Source organism: Heteronotia binoei, chromosome 5, assembly GCF_032191835.1.
Source record: "Heteronotia binoei isolate CCM8104 ecotype False Entrance Well chromosome 5, APGP_CSIRO_Hbin_v1, whole genome shotgun sequence".
In the NCBI taxonomy this organism is placed as follows: domain Eukaryota; kingdom Metazoa; phylum Chordata; class Lepidosauria; order Squamata; family Gekkonidae; genus Heteronotia; species Heteronotia binoei.
The window spans coordinates 55,173,960-55,198,335 of NC_083227.1; the positions used below are offsets into that span (position 1 = coordinate 55,173,960).

The 24,376-nt window shown below is 41.2% G+C and overlaps 1 protein-coding gene across 1 annotated transcript in view; it reads right to left on the reverse strand.

Moving 5' to 3' along the window:
* Positions 1 to 1,586: 1,586 nt before the first annotated feature.
* Positions 1,587 to 24,376, reverse strand: part of SUCLG2 (succinate-CoA ligase GDP-forming subunit beta) — a 330,332-nt gene continuing 307,542 nt past the window's right edge. The window contains exons 10-11 of the mRNA XM_060239508.1: positions 13,259 to 13,379; positions 1,587 to 3,419 (exon numbers count right to left, since the gene is read on the reverse strand). Coding sequence (XP_060095491.1) covers positions 3,304 to 3,419; positions 13,259 to 13,379 — 237 coding nt within the window. The 3' untranslated portion in view covers positions 1,587 to 3,303. The remainder of the gene's footprint in view (positions 3,420 to 13,258; positions 13,380 to 24,376) is intronic.

The following is a 24,376-nucleotide window of genomic DNA, read 5'->3' on the forward strand; positions in this document are numbered from 1 at the left end:
TATGTCATACTTCATGGATCTAGTGAAGGGGGCTATGGATCATAAAAGCTTAGTCCATAATATTCTCATTTGAGATGCCAGCAGTCTAGCTGCAAAAAGAAAATATCTTTAGGTAAGAGCTGTAAGCTTGAAATGTGGCAGGCCACTTTCAAAAAATTAACCCATTTTTGACAGCATTTTGGGACATTTTCATTGTTCATGCCACAAATTCAGCCCCACTGTTCCTGAAATCATAATGCAAACAGATCCCCATATTTGAGAAAATGAATAAATTTGTGCAGTAGTTCTCAACTTTAATGCCAGTAGTTCTTGAAGTAGAATTTTTGCTCACAAGACTCCACAGCTTAGAGAGAGGATTGGCCTGAAATGCCAGCCAAAATATTGTTCCTTGTGGGTGAGAGGGGGATGTCTTTTCAAACCCTCTATAATGATGAATTCCTATGTTAGCTGCAGCCAAAATGATAAAGTTTCAGTTTAGACATGATGTAAATCCATGGTGTAATTAAACTAACTATGGTCGGTGTGATTCTCCAGATGCAGTGGTGTCAATCAAATCATGACCTAATTGTTTTATTAACCCCAGCTAGTGTAACCTCTAGTTTTGCAGTGATGCCTGAGACATTTTGGCACATTCCTACTTTCAATGCTGGCTTGTTTTCTGGAAATGCTTTGCAAGAAGGAGAGAGATGAGAACGAAGTCAGCATTCAAGTGAGTGACTGTGAGCTGAATGCTGGTTTCACAAACTAACCACAGTTCAAATAAACCATAGTTTTGAATTATGCCTGAACCAAGCCCAAGAGCCTTGTAACTACCTTAAAGACTAAAACATTCATTATCCCACAAGCTTTTGTGTCCCCCTTCATCAGATGCACAAGAAGTTACATTATCTGCAGTGTAAGATCACTCATTCATTCTTGGGTTTGCATCCTTCCATACTTGGAATGGTGACTGACACAGTATCACAGGAGATGGGCTCCTCTGAGGGTCAATTCTTCTGCTGCCCTCTGAAAATAAACCTTTTGCATACTATGGTCCTCAACTGCAAGGCAGGAAAAAGTATGCCTCAAGTCTCAAGATTCAATTAGAATAGATTAGTTCTCTGTCTCTGTATTTATGTACAAGCAGCAAGGGGACAGGACTGGAACAGCACTGCAATACTGGCAGAGAGTTCTTATTAACTTGACCAATGCAAAAGGCCTCTATTTCAAGAGATTCGCCTCCTATAACAGATCACCCCAAACTGGCTTTGGTGATTATTGCCTCAAACAAATATAGCTGTCTTGAACAGATTCTGGGTGGCTGGAATGTAAATGTGCCAAGCAAATAAAGGTAGATTTTAAAAGTGGGAGTTCAGATTACTGGTCTTTCTGTATCCTCTCTAGTTTAGTCCAAAGTCTGAGAAAGACTGATTACTGCCCAAGTAGGGATTCTGCGGAGAGGTCAGCAATCTTAATAAGCAAGTATATCCATTTTTTTCCCTATAGTGCACTATATTCTCCTTGAATTTATTAAACAAAGATGTACAGGTTCCTCAGCATAGTTTGCAGTTAGCATAGACAATAACCACATTCTTAACAAACAGCAATTTATTAGATAAATTTAATCTTTTATTAAATTGCAAAATTTTCACATCTTTACTAAATATTGGGGGGGGGATCAAAACCAAATTTCTGGTTTGTGGCAGTGGAACAATGTTGCTTATATCTCTATTTCCTGATTGAATAACTTGTGTAAATAACCAGCATCTACAACGCAGTGGCCTTCCAGAGTCGAATCAAACAAGCACCCTGAAACAGTTATTGAGATGAAACAAAGGTTTTGCTGCTTCTTTTTTTCCTTTTCACATGCATATTTTTCACACAGCAAAAGCACAATCAAACCAATATTAAGTACTTTTAAGTTCAAACAACTTCAAACTGAGAGCAAAGCACATACTTTTAACATTTCAGCTGAAACCAATGGAATTTAGAAAGTGCTTATCTTCAGCTGGATCCCAATTTTTTTCACCATAGTTTTCCTTTTCACATTACAGGGCTAACCCCTAAAGAGAGCATATTCTTTAGTATACAATGAATAGCAATTCTACTACTATGCACATTGATTCCAGAAGCTCACAGTCAGTTATTGGATGGGCACACATGGCACCACAACATGAGGATGTAGTGCGTTTCTCCCTCAGTATTTCAAAGTGTTCATAAGACAGTAATTCATTTATCATACAGCATACAAAATGAGACTCTTCCACACATCTACCCTTTCTGTTTTTCATCTGGTGTGAGGTACACACAGAGTATCAAAGCACAAGCATTTCATTAAGGCATGTGCTTAAGCACACTGGCTATATAAAAAACCCCCCAACAAACGATTCCCATTAATTTGGCTCAAATGACATAATGCAAACAGCTGGAAAAGTTCTTTAAAAAACACAATGGTTGGGATCCAAAGACCTGCTTCTGGCACACCCAAGACAATGGATATATCCAATGGGACTGTTGCCTTTCCTCCTTCCAACAACAGATCTCATGTCTAGGGCTATTGTGTGCTGGTGTTGTAAAGCACTTTGCCATAACTGAGCAAAGGGATATGAGCCCACTGGTTCATAACTCCTCTTGTCTGAAGTTGTGGTCTACTTGCTGGCTCCATCTGAGAGTCCATTCAACTCACTTTCTCACTGTGGGTGGCAGAGAGGAGTGGACCCAAAGGGAAAGGGTAAATGAGTCGGCAATAGCAAAACAGCAGGCTCATCAGGGAGCATGGTCAACTGCAGGCATTGTGTCAAAGGTTCCTCCAAATCCTGGAGCCAGCATTGATCATCCCACACTATACGCTCTTTTTGAAAGCAATCTGCCACAACAGGGCTGCATTTTGAGAAGCAGGAGGTCAAATTCCACTTGGGTGACTGGAACAAATGGTGCAGTTCTTTAGATCCTGACCATGACTATCAACAAGGCTTTTACTCCTCTTGGATCATAAAGATATACCATTTATCTTATTAAAATTAGAAGTCAAGAACATTAACATATTGCAGAAGAAACCTGAATGATTGTATCTGTAGGTAGTAATTATAGCCACTCACAGGTTTGTCAGATTAATTTGAAAAGTACAGGTAGCTTCAGTATTAACACAGATATGAATGTTTACACATTGAACATTTTGTAAGTTCAATATTGGGTGGAGAGGGCAGGTCTAACCCTATTCAATGCTGAATAAAAAATCCTAAATATATATATATATATATAATTTGAGGCAACATTGGGAATGTCATCCATTGTGAACCGGAGATTTCTTTGTTGGCAGTGCTTTTATTTCTTTGTCACACTAGCCACTGCCTTCCTGGCAGCCTCTTCAAGGTTACTTGCTGAAGTTATTGGAAGTCCACTTTCATTCAGAATGCGTTGGGCTTCATGAACATTGGTCCCTAGAAAAGAAGCAGGGAAACTTAAATAATGTGTACTGTTAATTCCACGGAGAGGAAGCTGCATAGGTTGGTCTAGAGAGTAGCTTGCAAACGTATGTGTTTATGTATTAGGGATAACAACTGAGGACATACAACATTTGCATGTGGGGGCAGGCTCCTTCTCACCCGTGACCTCATAGCCACTGCCTCAGCTATCCTCTTTAGACTTCCCCCCTTCTAATGGGTGAGTGGGAGCAAAGAATCACTCCCCACTCCAGTGCCACTTCTCCCCATAGTCTTGCTTGTCAGAAGTCAGTGGGGAAGCTTAAAGAGGGTAGCTGAGGCAGTGGCTGTGGAGGCATATGGATAAGAAAAGGCTGACTCTCATAGACCTATCTCCCTATTAAATGTTCATTATAATATCTTGACAAATATATCAACAGAAAGATTGAATATTGGTTTACTTAAATATATACATATGGATCAACTGAGACATCTTGAAGGAGATGTCTTGAAAGAGGTAACCATTCATTTTCCCTGAATAACTGAAAAAAACCCTGTACTGTTACATTTTCTATATCAGGGGTGGCCAACGGTAGCTCTCCAGATGTTTTTTGCCTACAACTCCCATCAGCCCCAGCCAGCATAGCCAATGGCTGGGACTGATGGGAGTTGTAGGCAAAAAAACATCTGGAGAGCTACCGTTGGCCACCCCTGTTCTATATGATGAAATGGCATTTGAGAGATTTGAATGGCCATTTTAAAGGAATCTTTGAAAACTTTTGCTACAAACCCAGATTTGTGGTCTGGGTTGATTTATATATCTCTACTTGCCAGATTGTTTAAATTTAAAATAAGTTAAGATGGAACATAAAGCAATAAAAAGAAAGTGACAGAAATGCTATTATTTTTGACTTTGCAGTATTTATCCAACAGCAACAATAAAACATTAAACCAGATGCAAGAATCCTTCAATAAGTGTATATGGAACATGAATCCATATGTTAAAATTGATAAGAAATGGTAGACAACTAATTGCTACAAGGTGGAAGTCTTGGGAAACATTTTAAAATAATACAACGTCAAGTGTGTAAAAATGAAGTGTAAATGAAGAACATGTTTTGAGCAAATTAACACACTTCAAATGATTCTGGGAAGGTGAAGCTCATACACAATGGGTTCATTCTTGGATGAGTGACAACCCCTTCATTAGATTTTGAACTATGATTTAAGCCACAAGAATATGTCAGAGAAGAAACATTAGCAATGACAGTAGACATGAACAAAGTTCCTTTATGGTTTATTTTATTGATGTCCCAAAGATATTACTCTTAGTCGATGGGCATTGGGTTTACTCATAAAACAGAAAGAAGATACAGGGGAACTGAAAGTATAACTTTACTGGAAAAAAAAACTTCACTGAATCTGTATCACCTAAGGAAAGAACTGTGCAGTACTGGTATGAATGTATTATATGGAGTTAGAATCAACTATTCTGGATTTGCAGCCGCTATAGGACACTGCCCCCCTGAACATGTTTCATCCCACTTTAGAATTTAATTTGTGGTATGTTGCAATTTGCTTAATGTGGCAAGAGATATTTGGATAAGGCCTTATATCTAGGACTCCAGATGTGAATTGAATAATCTGAGGTTTCTTTTAGCATGGGTGGATTTTAATATTGCCTTGGCAGTTGCCAAGTTTTTTTCTCTGTTAAGATTAAAAAAATATTAAATTTTTATATTATATAGACACATACGTTAATAAAAACATATTTCTGTCTTAGTGTGACACTGCTCAGAGCCAAATTGGCTGTACGAGCAGTATCATTAAAGTAATTTGTGGTACGACAGTTTCAATTTAAAGGACAGGTACTTGCTTTCAGGTAAAATGTCAGGTAACATCCCCCTCCCCTCAGTACTATGTCTGTTATCAAGACATGGATAACAAACTCCATCAACCATGGTTAAACTGTTTGGGGCCAAGTTCCCCTCAGTCATGATATCACCACTTTACCTCAAATTGTTGGTAGCATCTGGCCTTTCCTGGAATTGTTGCAGTCCTGTCAAGTTAGGAAGGACTTGCTAGAGTTCTGAACTGCTCCATCTGATGGAGGTAATCTTTTTTGATCCTGGTACTTGAGATCTTTTCTCTGAGAAACAGACCCTGCCAGATACCTGATAAAGCTTCTATCCAGGCTTGGATGTAAATAACCCAAGAATCATTGTGATAAAGTACATTTACTGGGGTAAAACAAGTCTTTTGAATCTCAGAGCTGTGTTAGTTGACACATCAAGTTCAGACAACATAAGACTTGGAGTTAATGGGAAAAAGGGGGTGGGGCCCCATAAATTAAAAGAGACATTTCGGGAAAGTGTGCGTTACACTCTGTCAAACTCCTATAAAAAGCAAATGCATAGCTAAATGAGAGGAGATTAATTAGAAGCGATGACTGATTGTTGCTCACATCCTGTAGCTCTTTGTTCATTAATGCTGCCAGAAGACAGGCCCAGTTGAATCGTTCTGGCAGAGCGATCACATAAATTTCATCTCTCCCTGGCAGCCTCTTCTGTGTTTTGATGCAATACAATCGAGCACCTCTTGACAACAATGGTACCTTTCCACTTGCTAGTTGGAAAGGTGATGGGTGAGACAAAAGATCTGACAAGAAAGCAAAGACAGGCCCTCTCCTACTGGTCAAGCTCTGGAGGCTTTCAAAACCAGAAATACTGATGCCAGGAAGAGTGATCAATGCAGAAATGACAGGTACATTCCTGGCGGAAAGTGACTCTCCAGAGTGGAGGTCTCATTTAACCTGATGCCCTCTTTCTTCCTTTGCTATTAGAATGCAATTAATATCATCTTCACAACAATTTGTAGCTGCTTTAGCCTTCTAATCAGAACTAATCTCAGGTGAGAGATTGTCAGTTCCAAAGACTATTGTATCCCTGTTATGAATATGCTGGAAATGATGATGACTGCAACTGAGATCCACAAATTGCTTCCATGTTAATCTTGGACATTGGTGATGGTTGTAGTTTCAAAACACACCTTAAACACCTTCAATGAACTGGCTCCACATTCAGAAAGCAATGGAACTTAGACAACTGGCACTTAGAACCGACATATTTCTGTTACCACATCGTGCCAGTGTAGACAGCATTAAAAGACTGGACAGGAAGACTCAGGTTCAAAACTTGGCTACATCACAAAGCTTTGTGGCTATATTGCATTTTCATGGGCAAATGATTACATTATCTCACATCAGTCTACCTTCCACACACAAGGTTGTTGTAAGAATAAAAGGGATGGGGTGGGAGACAACCATGTTAAACTCTCTGTATTCTTCAGACAGAGGGTAGGATAAATCCCCGAAAACCATTCTTGCAATCCTGGTGTCACCTCATTATGTTTTCTTTTACACAACATGCCCCATATTTTTTGTGCTGGTGTAAGCAAGCAAATTTTCAACACTACAGCAACAATTTGTAACTTAGCCCCACAATACTTCTCCAGATGACTTCAGGGAGATGGAGGTTCTCCATGATGTTATTCTGTTGTACTACTATATTCATAGCACTTTTGAACATGAGCTGTCTTACATCATGAGATGACAAAGCAAGAACATACACTATTAATTCCTTATTTCTCTGTCCTGTCAAAATGTTGGGTAATTGTTTGAGAGAGTATCCTATAATAATATTAATTATATTTGCTGTTTCCTCTTTGATTATACCTCTCAATTACGAACCATGAAGAAAGCATGCTTCCCTATTGCATTGACAATGTCTCCAGAATGCACAGGACTGTTGAGAGAAGTATTAAGAGAAACAGTGAAAGGTACCTAAGACAGCAAGGCATGGAGAGATCAGTGACACTTCCAGCCCAGTAAAGATAAGAGCATATTTCAAAAAGTTGGCAGAGGCCGGTGAACCTATTTCTGGCCCCTTTTGTTTGATACAGAAACATTCACATATGTTTTGTTTTAAACAGATGCCAAAATCACCCTGAAAATGTGCCAGAACATTTATGCTGATTTCCCAGAGCAGAAGCCCTGGTGTTCCAAGTTCAGTGCCCACACAAAGAACAGGAAGCCAATATGGATGGTTTTCTCTTCAGGGAACAGTTTTTTCTTTCCAGGTGGACTGCAATTCACAGGTAGTTCACCAGAACAACACTGGCACCACACGTAGATCCATTGACGCAAAGTATTCAGACTGAACTAAAATGCAGTGTGCACCCAGATTTCGATAGGGCCTTTACAATGAATGGGACAAGTATGAAAGATGGCAGTGATGACAAGAACTGTTCAGCTCCTTGTTTTCATTCAAACCCTGAGGTTTTTATGGAGTAAGGGAAGTATCCCAAAGCTCAGCAGAAAATGAATAAAACTTTTTTTTGCTGCCATGAAAGGAACAAGTCAGAACAGAAATTTTGTCAGTGGTTCTAAGTCCTGTCTGTTGGCCTTCCAGGGCAGCTGGTTGGCCACTGTGTAACAGATGGATTATTAGTCTAATCTGGCAAACGTCTTCTTATGGTTTCACTTATTGCCAAATTTTAAGCGGGTCCCATACCATATTTTTTAGAGCCAAATCGCGAAGTAACTGTGTGCTATTTCCTCCCTCATATTCATAAAATGCAGGAATCACATATTGCATTTTCCATGTACGTATTTATAAATGTGTTTCATGACCAGTGTTCCCTCTAAACTGAGTGAGCGTGAGCTAGCTCACAGATTTTTAGCCTCCAGCTCACATATTTTTGTCTTAGCTCAGAAAAGATAACCCCAGAGCACACAAATTTATGCAGTTGCTCACAACTTTAATGCCAGTTGCTCACAAAGTAGAATTTTTGCTTACAAGACTCTGCAGCTTAGAGGGAACATTGATCATGACTAGGCCACAGGTTGAAGTTCATTGCTATTTCACACAATAAACAGAGGTAAAGCTAAATTTGCTGACGAGCCTCCTCTGCCAGTTCTCTGCCAGCTCTCCCCATTCCTCTTCCTGCCTCCATCCTCTGTGAACTTGGACAGAATTGTGAGTGACCCATTTTTGGGTCTGCTCCTGACTTGCAGTTTCAGAACCCACAAACTATGTACAATGTTTGGCAAATCGATGTTGTTAAAAGCAGGACAGACATATTAGAAGCTGCTGAAGACAGTTAATTCTACTGAAAGCAAATTGACTGCATTCCTCCTCAACAAAAATAGCTCTGGAGCTGGATAAACCAACTCCAGGGCTGTTTTTAGTGATAGGGAGTACAATTTGCTCTCAGTAGCATCTGAATGAGGGTGTCATCAAAAAACACTGGACAGAGTCTTTAGGAAGATAAAGACTTTCTTTCTGGAAGTGCTTAAAAAAAAATCCATCACTGAACATTAACCTCCTGCCACTGGATGGTGTCAGAGAACTGTAAACAGACTTCCCAACACGGCTATCAAAATAATCTGCACTTCGCTTGCACTGAAGCAGCTGTTTAACTGAGGAAAAGCACAGGATTTGAAGGGAGCTTTGTCTCTTCTTGTTTCAATTTTGCCACAGAACTGAAAAAAGATTCTCCTCAATTCCCCTCAAAGTCTACTACAAACATGGCTAGAGCCATCGTCCTTCACTGATAACTTTCTAGAGGACTTAAAAGAAATGAATAACGGGGGTGGGGAGTAATTGATTCCCTCACAAGGGACAGAGTAGAACCCTGTTGCCAAGCTGCATGTGTACTTTGCAGCATATGCATTGCTAGTATCAGAAGGATAGAAATGAGCAAGTATAGCGGTTACAAATTCAGAAATATGGACATACTTATAACGAACATTTAAAGAAATAATGGCTTCCTTAAGGTACCCCACTCTTTTTTTAAGTTGGGTGCAAAGCCCAATGTCCTAGTAGCTAAAGGAACATTTTTCAGGGTGACTTAAGCATGATAAAGGGTCACGGTGAACTTCAAGCACTCACCTTGAACCAGGGAAAACCCTGAGTGGGCAAGTGGAAGGAATTTGGAGCATTGCCACTGATTTTTTAAAAGCCCTCTAAGGGCCTGTTCAGACGCACAGTTTAATCAGTTGTCGCTGCTGTTTCCTACCAGATTAAAAGTGGCAGATCAGACAGCAACATCTGCCTCTTGGTAGTCAATCGTTGTCGCCCCCTCCAATCCTTCTCCAAACCAGATTATTTTGTTACCTTCTCCTTTGTGGTGTTTTTTGAGTTGTCTGGTTTCACCTCGTCTGGATAGTTCTGCTGCGATATTAACCAACTTCCGGATGTCTGAAGGCTGTCCCAGAGCAAAAGGAGCCTCAGACATCCAGTTTATGGTCACCATTTATTTCTGCTACTTAGCGATATGTGCATAACCACATAATGTTTTTACCTATGTGCATGCACAGATGCACATAATGTGTGCATGCACAGATGCACATAATGTGCGCATGCACATTATGCTCTTATGTGCCTAATGGTGGAGGAAACAAAAAAAAAGATAACTGCATGGTGCTGTCGTGTGGACGGCAGGAGTGATTCGAATTGCAGTATGGCAGTCTGATTGATAATATCCGGAACAAAGATATTCGGAACAGAACCGCGTCAGTTTAACACGGACTCAACATGCTGTGTGAACAGGGCCCAACAGTGTCAGCCTAAGCAGGTTTACAACCTTTAATTCCATGGAACTTGATGACCTAAGAAGTGTGTAACTCTGCTTAGGGTAGCACTGCAAAGTAATTTGGGAGAAGTCTCTCCTTTCCAAGAAACTGTCATAACACAATTTTTTTTAAAAAAACTTGCTTTTCAAAGCATTCTTAGGATGGCAGAAATATAGAGCCATCATAAGTAGACCATACCATTCTAAATTTATTTAATTCAATGGGTTTATGAAGGGTATAAACTCTGTTTTAGATTACACTGCTAGAGAGTATCTCAGAGAGCACCAAAGCAGGATTATAGTTGAACATCAAGAAGACAAAGAATTAATGACTACTGGGAAATTACACAACTTTAAGGATGACAATCAAGAAATTGAAATTGTTCAAGATTTTCTTTCTTTTGGCTGCATCATCAACCAAAAGAGAAACTGCACCAAAGAAATCTGAAGGAGACCAAGACTGGAAAGGGCAGCCAAGAAGGAACTAGAAAAGATTAAGCATAAGGATGTGTGACTAGTGACCAAGATCAAGTTCATTCGGTCCACAGTATTCCCCATTACTATATATGGATGTGAAAGTTGGGCAATGAAGAGAGCTGACAGAAAGAAAGTAGATTCCTTTGGATTGTGATGCTGAAGAAGAGTGTTACGGATACTATGGACCACCAAAAAGACAAATAAGTGGGTTCTAGATCAAATCAAGCCTGAACTCTCCCTAGAGGCTAGAATGATTCAACTGAGGCTATCGTACTTTGGTGACATTATGAGAAGGCAAGAGTCATTGGAAAAGACAAGAACTCTAGGAAAAGTTGAAGGCAGCAGGAAAACAGAAAGACCCAAAATGAGATGGATTGATTCAACCAAGGAAGTCACAGCCCTCAGTTTGCAAGACCTGAACAAGGCTGTTAACGATAGGATGTTTTGGAGGACATTAATTCACAGGGTCACCGTAAATTGGAAGTGATTTGACAGCACTTAACACACACACATGAAGGGCTAGATTAGCCATTGTACTAAGTGTGCTAGGCTGCAGACATTCCCCCTGATATAGTGAGAAGTGAAATGGAAGCTGTTTTTTGCAGTACTTTTAGAAGCCAAGGGATACACGGCCCATCTGCACCTGACAATTAGGAATGCAGAATGTATCTCCAGAGAGCTACATGTGCTAGCAAAAATAAACTGGAGTCTTGCAACACCTTAAACACTAACAGGCTTCTGATTCTAGCATATGTGAGAGATACTTAATTGTTGTGCAATTAAGCCAGCTATGTAGCATGGGAGAACAAGTTCAAGTTTGACCTTAAATATTTACTTTATATATACCCCACCCTTCACCCCAATAGGGATACAAAGCAGCTTATTTCATTTGCTTCTCCTCCACTTTATCCTCATGATTCTTCTCCTGAGGCAGGTAAGGCTGAGACTGTGTGACTGGCCCAAGGTCACCCAGCAAGCATCCATAGCAGAGTGGGGATTTGAACCAAGCTCTTGGAGCCAGTTTGGTGAAGTGGTTAAGCATGCGAACTCTCATCTGGGAGAACTGGGTTTGATTCCCCACTCCTCCACTTGCAGCTGCTGGAATGGCCTTGGATCAGCCATAGCTCTTGCAGAGCAGTCCTTGAAAGGGCAACTTCTGTGAGAGCTCTCTTACCCCACCTACCTCGTAGGGTTTCTGTTGTGGGGGATGAAGGTAAAGGATATTGTAGGCTGCTCTGAGACTCAGACTGAAGGGCAGGGTATAAACCCAATATCATCATCACCATCATCTCCTCCCCCGCCCCAGACCCTAATCTGGCACCCAAACCATCACACCACACTAGGGGGTGATGAATATTAGTCTCAGTTTAGTCATTAGTACACACCTAACAGTTCTGGAATTCTAATGGTCTTATTCTGCTTCAGTGTGTGGGCCAGACCAGAGGGTTCATCTGATCTGGTGCCTTGTAGGTAGGAGCCCTTGGAACCATATAGAACCACTATGACCTTCATGGTTCACTTCAGTAGAGGGGACAAGTGCATGCATGCAAGAATGAATTCACAGGTGGGACTGTTTCTCCCCTAAAACGTTCAGTGAGACTTGAATTACACAGGAGCTCTGTGTGAATGAACTCTGGGCTGGAGGCTACAGTTACAATCCAGAACATACACTAGTCACTCTTGTTCCTTAAACACAAAATAACTTGCTTCTCAGTTGGGGAGTTACTTATTTATTCTTTTTAAGGAATTGTGGTGACCATTTTTCAAAAGGAGAGTAATCTTTTAGTATCCACCAGTAAAACAGCTTGTAATTATTACACAGCTGAGAACAAAGATTTGTCCAGAAAATCCCACTAAATCAAGACAGACCTGACTGATTAAAACTTTACTCATCAAGACATTTGTAATACATTGCATGTGGGCAAACAGCCTTTAAACTGCAGCCCACCAATCTAGTAAGATTTATGGGAATAATCATGAACCTGCAGTTGGAGAAGGTACCAAACAGACAACACAAATTGCACTGCACCCCTTAGTCACCATTTTATGAAAATAGCTATAATCTGCTGCATTTTATAATGATTTGGATCCTGTGACTCCCTTCCGTTAACTGGATCCCACGACTCTTTTTGAAACCTTTTCCCTCAAGGGAGAAAGGTTCCATCCAGTGGAGGATGATGGAAGCCTTTTTCTGTGGTCAGAAGGCTTGCAGGAAGGTTATGACAGGATCCAACCCCCATGTCTTTGGATTAGGTTTCTCCCCATTTGGACTGGGAGAAAGAGTTATTCACTCAAAACTATTTTACTTTTTTATTAGTTAATGAAGGCTCACATAAAAAAGGAAGCAAGTATGATTGGGACCAAATTGCTCAGTTCTCTGACAGAAGGGAAAGAAAGACTTGCTACTGCCATTAACACTTTGTAATGAGCAGTTGCTTATTTATATGTGCTTCTGCTGGTCAAATAATCAGGAAGAAAAGAAAAGAGAAAAGGCTGAAGGAATGGCTGTGCAACTTGTGAAGGATCCCATGAGTAATGAGCGGGTGCCCAGTAGCCAAGAGCCAAGGATGAAGAGTGACTGGTCAGTGAGGTGCAGCAGAACATTTACACCCTAATTTCACCTGGACCCATCATGTAAAAAAGCACGCCATCATGTAAAAATGAGAAAAAAGTTCAACTGAAAGAAATGAAAGAATGGAAGAGAACTTCAATGTGTTCATTGAAGTTCAACTTTAAAGAGAACTTACCTTCCAGTCTAACCACCAGAGGCACCTTCAGTTCAAGCTCCTGGCAGGCTTTAGTGATCCCATTGGCTACAATGGCACAGTTGACAATTCCACCGAAAATATTGACTAGAATTGCTTCAACCTGGGTGAGAAAGAAAAAAAAATCAGCCCACTGTCAGCCTTATTAAGAGCTTAACAAACCAGGCAACAGAAGAAAAAAGGACAAGTTCAGACCTCCATTTTATGATTCCAGCTACTATCTGAAGCAAATGGACACAATGTGTTGAGGGGAGAAAACAAATCAAGTTGAGCTGAGCTCCAGATCTGAAGAAATAGTTGACATTTCCAGGGCCATGGCAACCGGATGCCTGAGGCTTTTTGGCTTTATTAAAGCCTCAAATACTAGATTTGACTTCAGGACATCTAGGCTCAGATGTGGGCAAACCAGGTAGCCACGAGCTAAGTAGAGACTCGCAGCTTCTGTTTGCTGAAATAAAATGGCAATAATGATGCACCCTGGTGGGTTGTGAGGGAGATGCCACAAGGCAGAGTTGAAAATCACTTCAAAATACACTCTAAAGATAGTGCGTCAGGCCTGGTGATAATTAACGCAACCAGCCCTTGTGACTGCCTTGGGAAACTGGCTCTAACAGTGCGATCCAGTGAAGAGTTATTTCAGTCAAAGCCTAGACTGGAGTAACTCTGCATAGGACCACACTGAAAGAGACTGGGGACGCAACTTGAGTTTGGAAACATCCCCTCTCTGCTCTAGCCGCATCAGTGAGGGAAGAGGTTTTATTTTTCGCCTTTGTTGTTTTGAGACTTGTGCTACATACATACCTTCCACTGTGGTAAAAAAAACTAATCTAAAGCCATAATCATTTTAAAAGCGAGGCACAGCAAGGTAAGCTTCAAAAGTAAATCTGCACCACTGTGCAAACCTTTTCCTTGCATTAGTAATGTTATTATTCTGCAGATGTTGCTCATGCCTGCACTCCTTGTGCAGGAAGGCACATTTAGCCAGAATATTTCCCCCAAGAAAACAAAGCTGGCACAGAAAAGTAATCCTTCTCCCAATCTATTAAAATTATAGTGCAATTATAGTACAAATTATAGTACTGTTGGCATTAAGAGGGGATTTACAAGAGTATTGAATGGATGCTAGAATGTGGCTGTGGTGTCCTCTGACTAATGATGCAACAGGGAGAAAAAATCTGCAAGTTACTACCATTATGACATATAGTACACTGCCCATAAGGAAATAAAAACTCAACAGGGGACCACCTTGCTGGAGTGAACTCTTGGCCAATTGGTCAGCAGTGAAAAGAGCAGAACCATTCCAGTACATCACTTGTGTAGAAGAACAGCAGGAAGACTAGACACTTTTTTAAAAGTCCTTAAATACTTCATCTGAATAACCTCAGCTACACCATTCAGCATGCGGATTCTTAATGAAAACCATTGGCACATATTCCATATTCAAAGCAGCAAGGACCAAGAGGTAATATACTTTGTCCTGACTTGATAAATAGGGGTAAGAAAATCCTTTATAATTAACAAGGAGAAGTAAGTAAGAGAATTCATTACAACAGATTAATTGATAAGTCCCACAGAGAAAAGAGCGACTCATCAAATTCAAGGAACCAAATTCACCTAATGCACAATTAAATTATCCTACACAAACTTTCACACTTTATTTATATATCTAAAAAGCTATAAGATTGCTTTTCTGCAGGGCAACTGGAACTCATTCCTCTATTTAAATCCAAGCCACTCAAAATGAAGGGTTGGATTCAACCAACTTTTCTACTGCTGAAAAAGGGAGGAGTCCACTTTGACAACCAGAACAGGCAATGCTGGGGATCATGGGATGTTCATGGGCAAAAGCATCATGGGACAGGTACTATAGTAAAGAGAGGACAGAGGTCAGATTGACTGAAATACCCGGCTTGAACCAATCTAAGGTATCAATTGCTTACACATCCTATGGTCAGTTGCTTCCTATGGTCTATGAGAGTCCTCTCCAAATGCTGACTTCCTGCCAGGTCTACTGAGTGTCAGATGAGTTTCAGCATGCCACAACTTATCAAAAAAATTTATATACTTGTCTTTTTCCTGAATACATCAGGACCCACGGTGGTAATAGCAATATAAAAACAACTGGACAAAAGCAAACATTAAAACCAACAAGCAAAACATTAATGTAAAAACAATCGAGAGGCACCTTAGGACCAACTAGGAAGATATCGCCCCTTTGACCAGGTTTCAGAGCTCTAAAAAATCATTCTTATAGCCTCACTTCAGAGCCCTCAGAGCTCTAAAAAAATAATTCTTATAGCCTCACTTCAGAGCCAGGAAGGCTGAAGCCTCCCTCCCTTCTGAGAGACTGTTCCACAGATAAACCCATGCCCAGACCACTGCAGAACGTGCCTTAGGTGCACTAACAGTGCACATTGGGTGGGAAGAACAAAACTGCTGCAATGGAACGCACACACAGAAGCAGTCATTCAGATACATGGGACCCAGTTCTCGAAGGGGTAAAGGTAAACACCAACCCCTTGAGCTGGACCTGGAAGCTAATCTGCACCTCCAAATGGTTCCCACTGTCTAGCCTCTGCCCCAGACATAAGGACTGCTAGGATGTGACATGCTAAACTGCAATGAGCTGTATGTTGGGACCACCTTGGAGAAGTTTGTTTTTAAAGAAATTTTAGTTGGTACAAAATGCTGCAGCCAGGATGTTTCCTGGAGTAGGCTTTAGTGACTGTATCACTCCAGTTGTGGCCTATCTATGCTGGCTTCTGATTATTTCTGGGCACAATTCAAAGTACTGTTTTTGACCTTTAAAGCCCTGTGCAGCCTGGGACCAACATATCTGAAGGGTCGTCTATTTTCCTTATGAGCCTGGCCAACAGTTGTGGTAATCTTCGAGGGCCCTGCTTTGGGTGCCCGCACCTTCTGAGATTAGGCAGGTTGCAACTCAGAAAGGGCTCATCAGCCCGGCTCCAAAATTCCAGAACTCTCTCCCCAGGGAGATTTGTCTGTCCCCCTGCTGTTGCCATCTTGTGGCAGCAGGTGAAGACTTCTTTGCTAGTTGGCATCCCTTCAGCAATTCCTCCTTCCTGACCAGTGCTTTCCGTCTCTGTACATATTTTAACTCTGTTTGTAATTTGTTTTAATAATGTTTGTTCTGGGGGTGGGGGTTGGTTTTAATGGTTTTAAAATATCTATTTTAAATTAAGTTGTTAGCTACCTTGGTAGCTGTAGTGATGGCAAAAAGGCAGGATATAAATTTTCTAAATAAAACAATCAGTTGCCATTTTCAGCTGTATATATTCAGATCCTAGCTCCTCTAAAAATATCTAATTGAACCAACCTCATATTGCAACATCACATATTGTGTTTCTCTATCCCCGTTTAATATCATTGGATAGGGCTGGGTGGGAGGAAAATGTCAGGACATCATTAGCTCTGGTAAGTTCTATCAGAAGTCAGGGGGTGGGTGGGTCATCCAAACAAGGTTGTTGCTTTCAGTGGAAAACATGGGTTTTATCCAGCGGTGCTTTCCGAAGCACACATACAGGTGGAACGGGGACAATTTTTACCTGTTCACTCCTCCTATTGCAGATCCCTACATTGTGTCCAGTGTTGATCCTGAGGGGGTCCCCCAGAATCCTAGGGGAACCACTTCACGGGGAGGCTGGACATTCTGTTTTATGAGTGGAGCTCCACTCTCAATTCATAGAACAGAAGCCCAGAGGATTCATTCAATGTCCAGTTTCATTCGAACTGCTGAAGTGACTTTGAGAAAGAGTTGTGATTTGACAAACTGTCATTCCAAATCTTGTCTCAGCCACAGGCATGCTATCAATAGGGGAGGCTTTAGCAAAGGCACTTCTTTTCTCAGCTTCCTGACCACATCTGTAATAAGATAATTCTGGCCCACCTTGCATAGCTGCTGTAAGACTGTTATAATATATGCGAAGCACTCCGAACACAGAGAAAGCACTGTACAAATGTATTACTACTATGCAAAGAAGTGTTGGAAGCACTTTGCTGGTGGCCATGGGAGGAAGTCTTCTCTCTTTTCTAAAATGGGTTCCCCAGTGTAACAGCAACTATACCAGCCATGTGTCAGATCAACTTAAGGAAGTGTGTTTACATCATTAAAGACAATGAAGATTTCATGCCTAGTATAGATATTTTTAATTCCTACAGTGGGTTTTCTCATTTAAGGGTATGCCTTTCTGTGTTCAAGCTGAATTCTAATCAGTCCCTCTAATCCACTGCCAGCTACATTAAAAACAAAAAAAAATTATTGAAGGAAATTAGATTCAGTGCTGGATAATTGAGGTTTGTGTGACTGGCTTTAATAATAACAATAAAGTAAATAAAATCAGTTAAATTAGAGAGGAGTCTGAAGGAGTTCAATCAATAGGAAACTGAATCAGGTAAGAGATTTAATCTTGGGTTTTATTGTAATCTTATAAATAAGCCAAAAGATCACTTCAAACAGTAAAGCGATTCAGTTATAAACCGCTAAAAAATGGTGAGTGTTGTTTATCGCTCCTTTGCTGCCCTAAATGGATTTTGCTTTTCCTTAAAACCAGTTTTAACATTCAAGAGATGTATTTTGATGAAGGGCTTTATTTTTGTGTGTGGAAAAGGAGGAGGCTGGGAAAAGTGTCCGGTGGGGAAAAAGAGAAGCGCCTGCAGCACATGGCAAACAAGCCCTCATTAACATAGTCGGCATCTGAGAAACACCAAATATAAAATGTGGATTGAGAACAGAGTGCCCTGCCTGCATATGAGAGAGCTTGCCCTGAATGGCATATTAATGATTAACATTTCCACCTAACATCCGTGCCTTCCAAGTCAGAGCTTTATGTTCTAAGCAGGAGGAAATATAGATGCAAGCATCTTTGTCCGGTAACTGTTTGCTTTTACTGACACAGCAGACATGAAAGATCCATCAAACGAAGCGATGGCCCTTGTGCCAAAGGCAGGGAGTTAATGCTAATATGTGAAGACATCATCTCCATTTCTATGGCCAATGCACAACCCATCAATACTAAGGAATAGTGCTGGGAAATAAGGTGCAACATGAGTTTTGTTGGCATTTTACAGCAGGCCCACACAACCCAGCCATACAACTGCATGCATCTCTCTGTGTGGATACATCTGTATCAAGTTTTGAGGGATCGCATTTTGGCTAAATATCTAAGGTATTTGCCACCTTGAAGGAAATTTAGCAATTTATTTATTTACTAGGTATAAGGCCCATTGTGGAGAAAAATACAATGGGTTCTAAAACGAGGGTCTGGGCAAGTGCCCCCACCCTTGAAAGCCAGTCTGATGTAGTGGTTAAGTATGCAAACTCTTATCTGGGAGAAATGGGTTTGATTTCCCATTCCTCCATTTGCAGCTGCTGGAATGGCCTTGGGTCAGTGATAGCTCTTGTAGGAGTATTCCTTGAAAGGGCAGCTGCTGTAAGAGCTCTCTCAGCCCCACCTACCTCACAGGGTGTCTGTTGTGGAGGGGGGGAGGTAAAAGGAGATTGTGACCACTCTGAGATTCAGAGTATAGGGCAGTATATAAATCCAATATCATGTCTTCCTACCTATATGGCCGAGGACCTGCCTACCTTAGGGACTGCCTCTCTCCATATGTTTGTCAGAGAGCACTGAGATCTAGTTCTCAAAATCTTTTAAAAATCCCTGGACCAAGGGAGGCCAGACTGAAAACAACGAGGGAGTAGGCCTTCTCAACAATGGCTCCCCAATGGTGGAATCAGCTACCAGAGGAGGTGCGAGCCCTGCGAGACCTAAATCAGTTTTGCAGGGCTTGCAAAACCATCCTCTTTCAACTTGCTTTTATGATGGAACCTGGGTAATGACATCTAGCCATCCTATACATATATCAAACTGTAGCACCTTAATCTATAATGGGTTTAACTGTTTTATTTAACTTAATTTATGAATGTAACTTAACTATATTTTAACTGTCTTTTATAGTAATTATTGTAATCATGGTATATACCATGTCCTGTGAGCCGCCCTGAGCCTGTCTTGGTGCGGGAGGGCGGGATATAAAAATATTTTATTATTATTATTATTATTATTACCACCTATCCAAGTGAAGGAATTCACTACCCCACCACACCCTTGGTGTCTTCCCCCCCAACTTTTCACCCCCCCTCCAACTACCTCTTCCTCTCAACTACCCCTGCACCCTTGACACTACTTCCCTCACCCGTGACATACACTCCCCTCTCCACCTTTGCTGTCTTCCCACTCACCCCCAACCCTTGGCATTCAATCACCCTCCACTCTCACTGTCTTCCCACCCACCCCAGAGGGTGCTGCCAGGCCTAAGGTAGCCAAACTTCAGGTGAAGCCTGAAGATCTCCTGGTATCACAACTGAACTCCAGACAACAGATGTGTCTCCCCCTGGAGAAAATAACTGCTTTGGAGGGTCGACTCTATGGCATTATATTTAGCTAAGGGCCTTCCCCTCCCCAAACTCTGGCTTCCTCAGACTCCACCACAAAATCTCCAGGAATTTCCCATTAATCAGGAGTTCTCCCTCAAAGGCCAAGACAGGCCTAGAAAGGGCCTTCTCCCCCCCCCCCCCCGCTTGCTACTGAGAAAACCAAGCTTGGTTGGTTTTTACTGACAAAAGTATGCTTGCTTGTGTAGCAACAGCCACTGCCTAACAACTTTAGTGGCCCAGCAGGCAGGAGAGACTCAACCAATGGGAAGTAAGTACAGGTGAGTGGCGGCTAATCTGCCAATGGCTGATGTGGTATTCACTACAGTCAATGGGAGAGCCAGAAAATGCCAGCATGCAAGGCTTTTATGAACATAGGATGGCATTTATATCCCACCTTTCCCAAAACTGTCCAAGGTGATTTGTATCAAAGAAGGCAATGATCTAGCCAGTTTTCAGGGGGCGGAGAAGGGATGAGGGTTCCCATCTGATCACCCAAAAATGCTATGCTGGGGATTGTGGGACTTGCACAGACAAAAGTCATGTGGGACTCCTGCTGTAGTAAGGGATGGGAATGGGCCAGGACTCAGTGAAAAGGCTGGCTGAATCTGAGCAATTTAAAAAGACAACAGTCATAATGGGTTGGATCCAGACAATTTTTTCTGCTTACACAAGGCACTTGTCAGTGGAACATACCTTTCTTGCCTCATACTGCAGACCACTGATACTCTCAACAAGTTCCTCCTGGGGGAAAGAGACAGGAAGGGGAAACTGGTACAAATTATCCCTCTGCCTTTTTGTTATTGGAAAATTTAGTCTGGATCCAGCCTCATATTAGCATTGTATTATAAGTCACAGCAGTAAGTAAATCATTGTCAAAATAAGCAATAAACATTTGTATGGCCGTGGATAAAGGGCATAATGTTTTCCAAGCAACAGATAACATCAAATAGAATTAAGAGCCAGGAGGGACAAAAAAGATCAACACATTCTATGAAGAGTTCCCTCCCCAGGAGTGAAAGGTAACCAAATGCTCAATTAAATACAAATGTTTCTGCCCAACATCATAATGAAAAAGGGGGTGTCATATTTCTCCATATATTAGAACTGTCAAAGTATTTCTGCACCATGTTGTTCACTATACCCAGAAAATCTGGGAGTTGTTCAGCAGCCATCTGTTCAGTCACTTGGGCTGCCAAGTTCCTGGGCCAGGTGAGGGTTCTCCCACCCTGGAGGTTCCCAACCCGCCGGTCCACATTGGGCCAGCGGGGGATCCTCCCCCAATGTCGCTGGTGCGATGACATCACTCGGTGCGATGGTGCACGATGGCTGCTCTAGGAGCATCCAGAAAAATTATATGGTTTTCCCAGATGCTCTGGCACAGGTATGTCCAACAGGTAGATCTGGAGGGGTCAGAAATAGATCACCAGCCCCACTGGTCTCATGGCTTGCTGGAGATGTGTGGGTTTTTTTTTTTATGATTGTTTGGTGTGGTGGTATATGATTATTGGTGCCATTATGATGAATTCTTATTTTTACTTTTAGAACTGCATGTGTGGTTTTGGCATCATCCAGAGGTCTTCAGTTCCCGTTGATCTTTAATACTTTGGGACAGTGACAGTTTTGAACCAGATTCAGTCAGTGTTAACTTAGCACCCCAGCCACCCCAGTATAACGAAGATGAGTGTTCCAAAGAAGAGCAAAACCTACCACTTTCATGATGAATGGGAAATGGACTACTTCTTCATCATGGTGAAAGACAAGTGTTGATGTCTACTTTGTAACGCTGCTGTATCCTTGCCCAAAATGGATAATCTGAAGTATCATTATAAGGCTCTGCATAGCAATAAGTTTGATGCTGATTTTCCACCCAAAAGTGAAATTTGTAAACTGAAGCTCAAAGAACTTAATTCTAAATTGGCTGCACAGCAACAGTTGATGGTGAAGCCAAGGTCATATTTAGTCAATGCAACCATGGCATCCTTCAAGGTCAGCAACCTGATCGCAAAGAAATGCAAACCTTTCAATGAAGGAGAATTTGTAAAAGATTGTTTTCTTTTTGAAGGATTTAAGAATAAGAAAGAGATCATAGCTGCTGTTCAAGATGTACAATTGTCAAGAAACACCATCGTGTGGCAAATAGAAAAGATGTGTGGAGACACAACTGAACAATTGTTGGAGGATGTTTCAGTTTGTGTTGCTTTCTCACTCCAACTGGATGAATCTACAGGCATAAGAGACATAGCCCAGTTACTAGTCTTTATCCGGATGGTTTTTGAAGACTTCAGTTTTAAAGAAGAACTACTTGGAATGATTTCTTTAAAAGGGAGACCTACTGGTCAGTTCTTTCCATTCTTTTGTGACAAAGTGTAATCTTCCATTGCATAAACTTGTTTCCATCACTACTGATGGAGCAAGAGCAATGACAGGTGAGGTTAACTGTTTCACAGGCTCTGTAGACAGCATGACGACTTTCCAGATTTCCTTTCTTACCACTGCATCATTCACCAGCAAGTTTTGGGAAGCAAGAGACTCAATACAAAGACTGTCATGGACATCACTTTAAAATTATAAATTCAGCTCGTGGAAGATCACTTCAAAGACGGCTTTTCAATCTTACTCTTGATGAAGGGGCAGTGGAAATAATTTTGCACACAGATGTAAGGTGGCTAAGTAGGAACAAATTTCTGCAAAGATTTTGTGATTTGCTGAATGAAATAAGGTTTTTGAAGGAGAGGGGAGATGACAAAGCAGAGTTGGAAGATGAGGAGTGGTTATGTGATCTGGCATTTCTCGCTGACTTTCAGGCGAACTATGTAAGTGATATGAACATTCAACTACAAGGTAAAAACAAATGCATTGGCGAGATGATGAGTACAGTTTCATCCTACAAGAGCAAATTTGAGCTAAGGATGACTGACCTTGCAAACAACACTTTTGATCATTTTCCTAATATGCAGGACCATCTTGGGCAATATCCAAATTTTGTTTTTCAGAATGATAAGTATGTGACAGAAATCTGCTCTGTTATCCAGGAATTTGAAAAAAGATTCTGTGACTTCCAAAGAATTGAAAAAGTTGTGGAGTACTTGTCATACCCATTCAAAGCAGATATGGACATTAAGGAAACTGCAGCTGCTATCAGTAAAAATTACTCATTGAACAAGGCATATCAAGACCCGTGCTGAGCAAGAATCATTTTGGAAGCTAGTGCCTAGAGACAAATTTCCAAACTTGAGACGATGCAGTGAAGCTGTACACTCCTGTTTCGGTTCAACTTATTTGTGTGAATCTGTGTTTTCCCATCTGAAAATGACAAAGAGTACATATTGTTCCAACATGACAGATGAACATCTCCAGGATTCCCTGAGAATGGCCCTCACACAATATTCACCCAACTTCATAAACCTGGTGTATGAAATGCAGGCTCAGACGTCTCACTAATTAGCAAGAGCAAAATTTTAAAGATTGCGCAAGATCAGCCTGGATCAATACCTGACCTACATTTAACACAAATTACTCAATATAAGTTAAAGAAAGTTATTAAGACAGTTAAAGAAAGTTATAACAATAAAAATTTAAGAAAGACTGTTCATAGTTCTTTCTGGATCTTTGTCTCTCTGTTTTGTTTTTGCTTATTTTGTTTACCAGTAAATGACAGAAGGTGCATTTTAATGGGGGAGGGAGGGGGCAGTGGAACCCAACTTTGGTGGGTTAAAATCTAATTCGAAACTCATTTGAAACTTAATTTTCATGGTGGTAGATCACCAGCATTTTGTCTGGAAAAAATAGATCATGACCTGTTCAGAGTTGGAGATGCCTGCTCTAGCAATTTGGGAGGGAAAACTCTATGGTACCGTATGGTTTTCATATGGTACCATAGAGTTTTTCTCCCAAATTGCTAAAGCATCCAGAAAAACAACAGAGTCTTCCCAGATGCTCCTAGAGTAACCGGCACACAATGTCACTGGTGCAATGACATCACTTCCAAGTGATGCCATTGCGCTGCGCACGCAGAGCACATGCAAAAGCACTCCCCACCGGAGGATGTAGGGGACTTGGCAACCCTATTAGTCACCTTGTTCAAGAATGGTATATTCAAGACTGGTCAATAATTACTCATCTCACCTGGGTTCAGGAAAGTTTCAATGTTGGGGCAACCACCCCTCTTCATAAGAGACATTAACTGTCTCTTTGACTCAGTCAGCCAGTACCCCCATCAGACATTTCTGCAGTCAGGAAGGGCAGGTGACTTTGCCACAAAACTGTGCCATTTTGTTCTCACCAATAACTACTTCAGGTTTGGCAATGAACTTTTCCTACAGATCAATGGTACAGCCATGGGCACCCACATGGCCCCACAATATGCTAACATCTTTATGGCTGATTTGCAGCAATGCTTTCTAGATTCCCACCCACTCATACCTACCTTATACCTGCGTTATATTGATGACATCTTTATGGTCTGGACACATGGTAAAGAAGTCCTGGATGCATTCCACCAAGCATTCAATGACTTTCATCCTACTATCAACCTGACAATGAACCAGTTTATGCAAGAAATAAATTTTCTGGACACCACTGTAAAAATACATGAGGGACGCATAGACACTACCTTATACAGGAAACCTACTGACCGACAACCATAC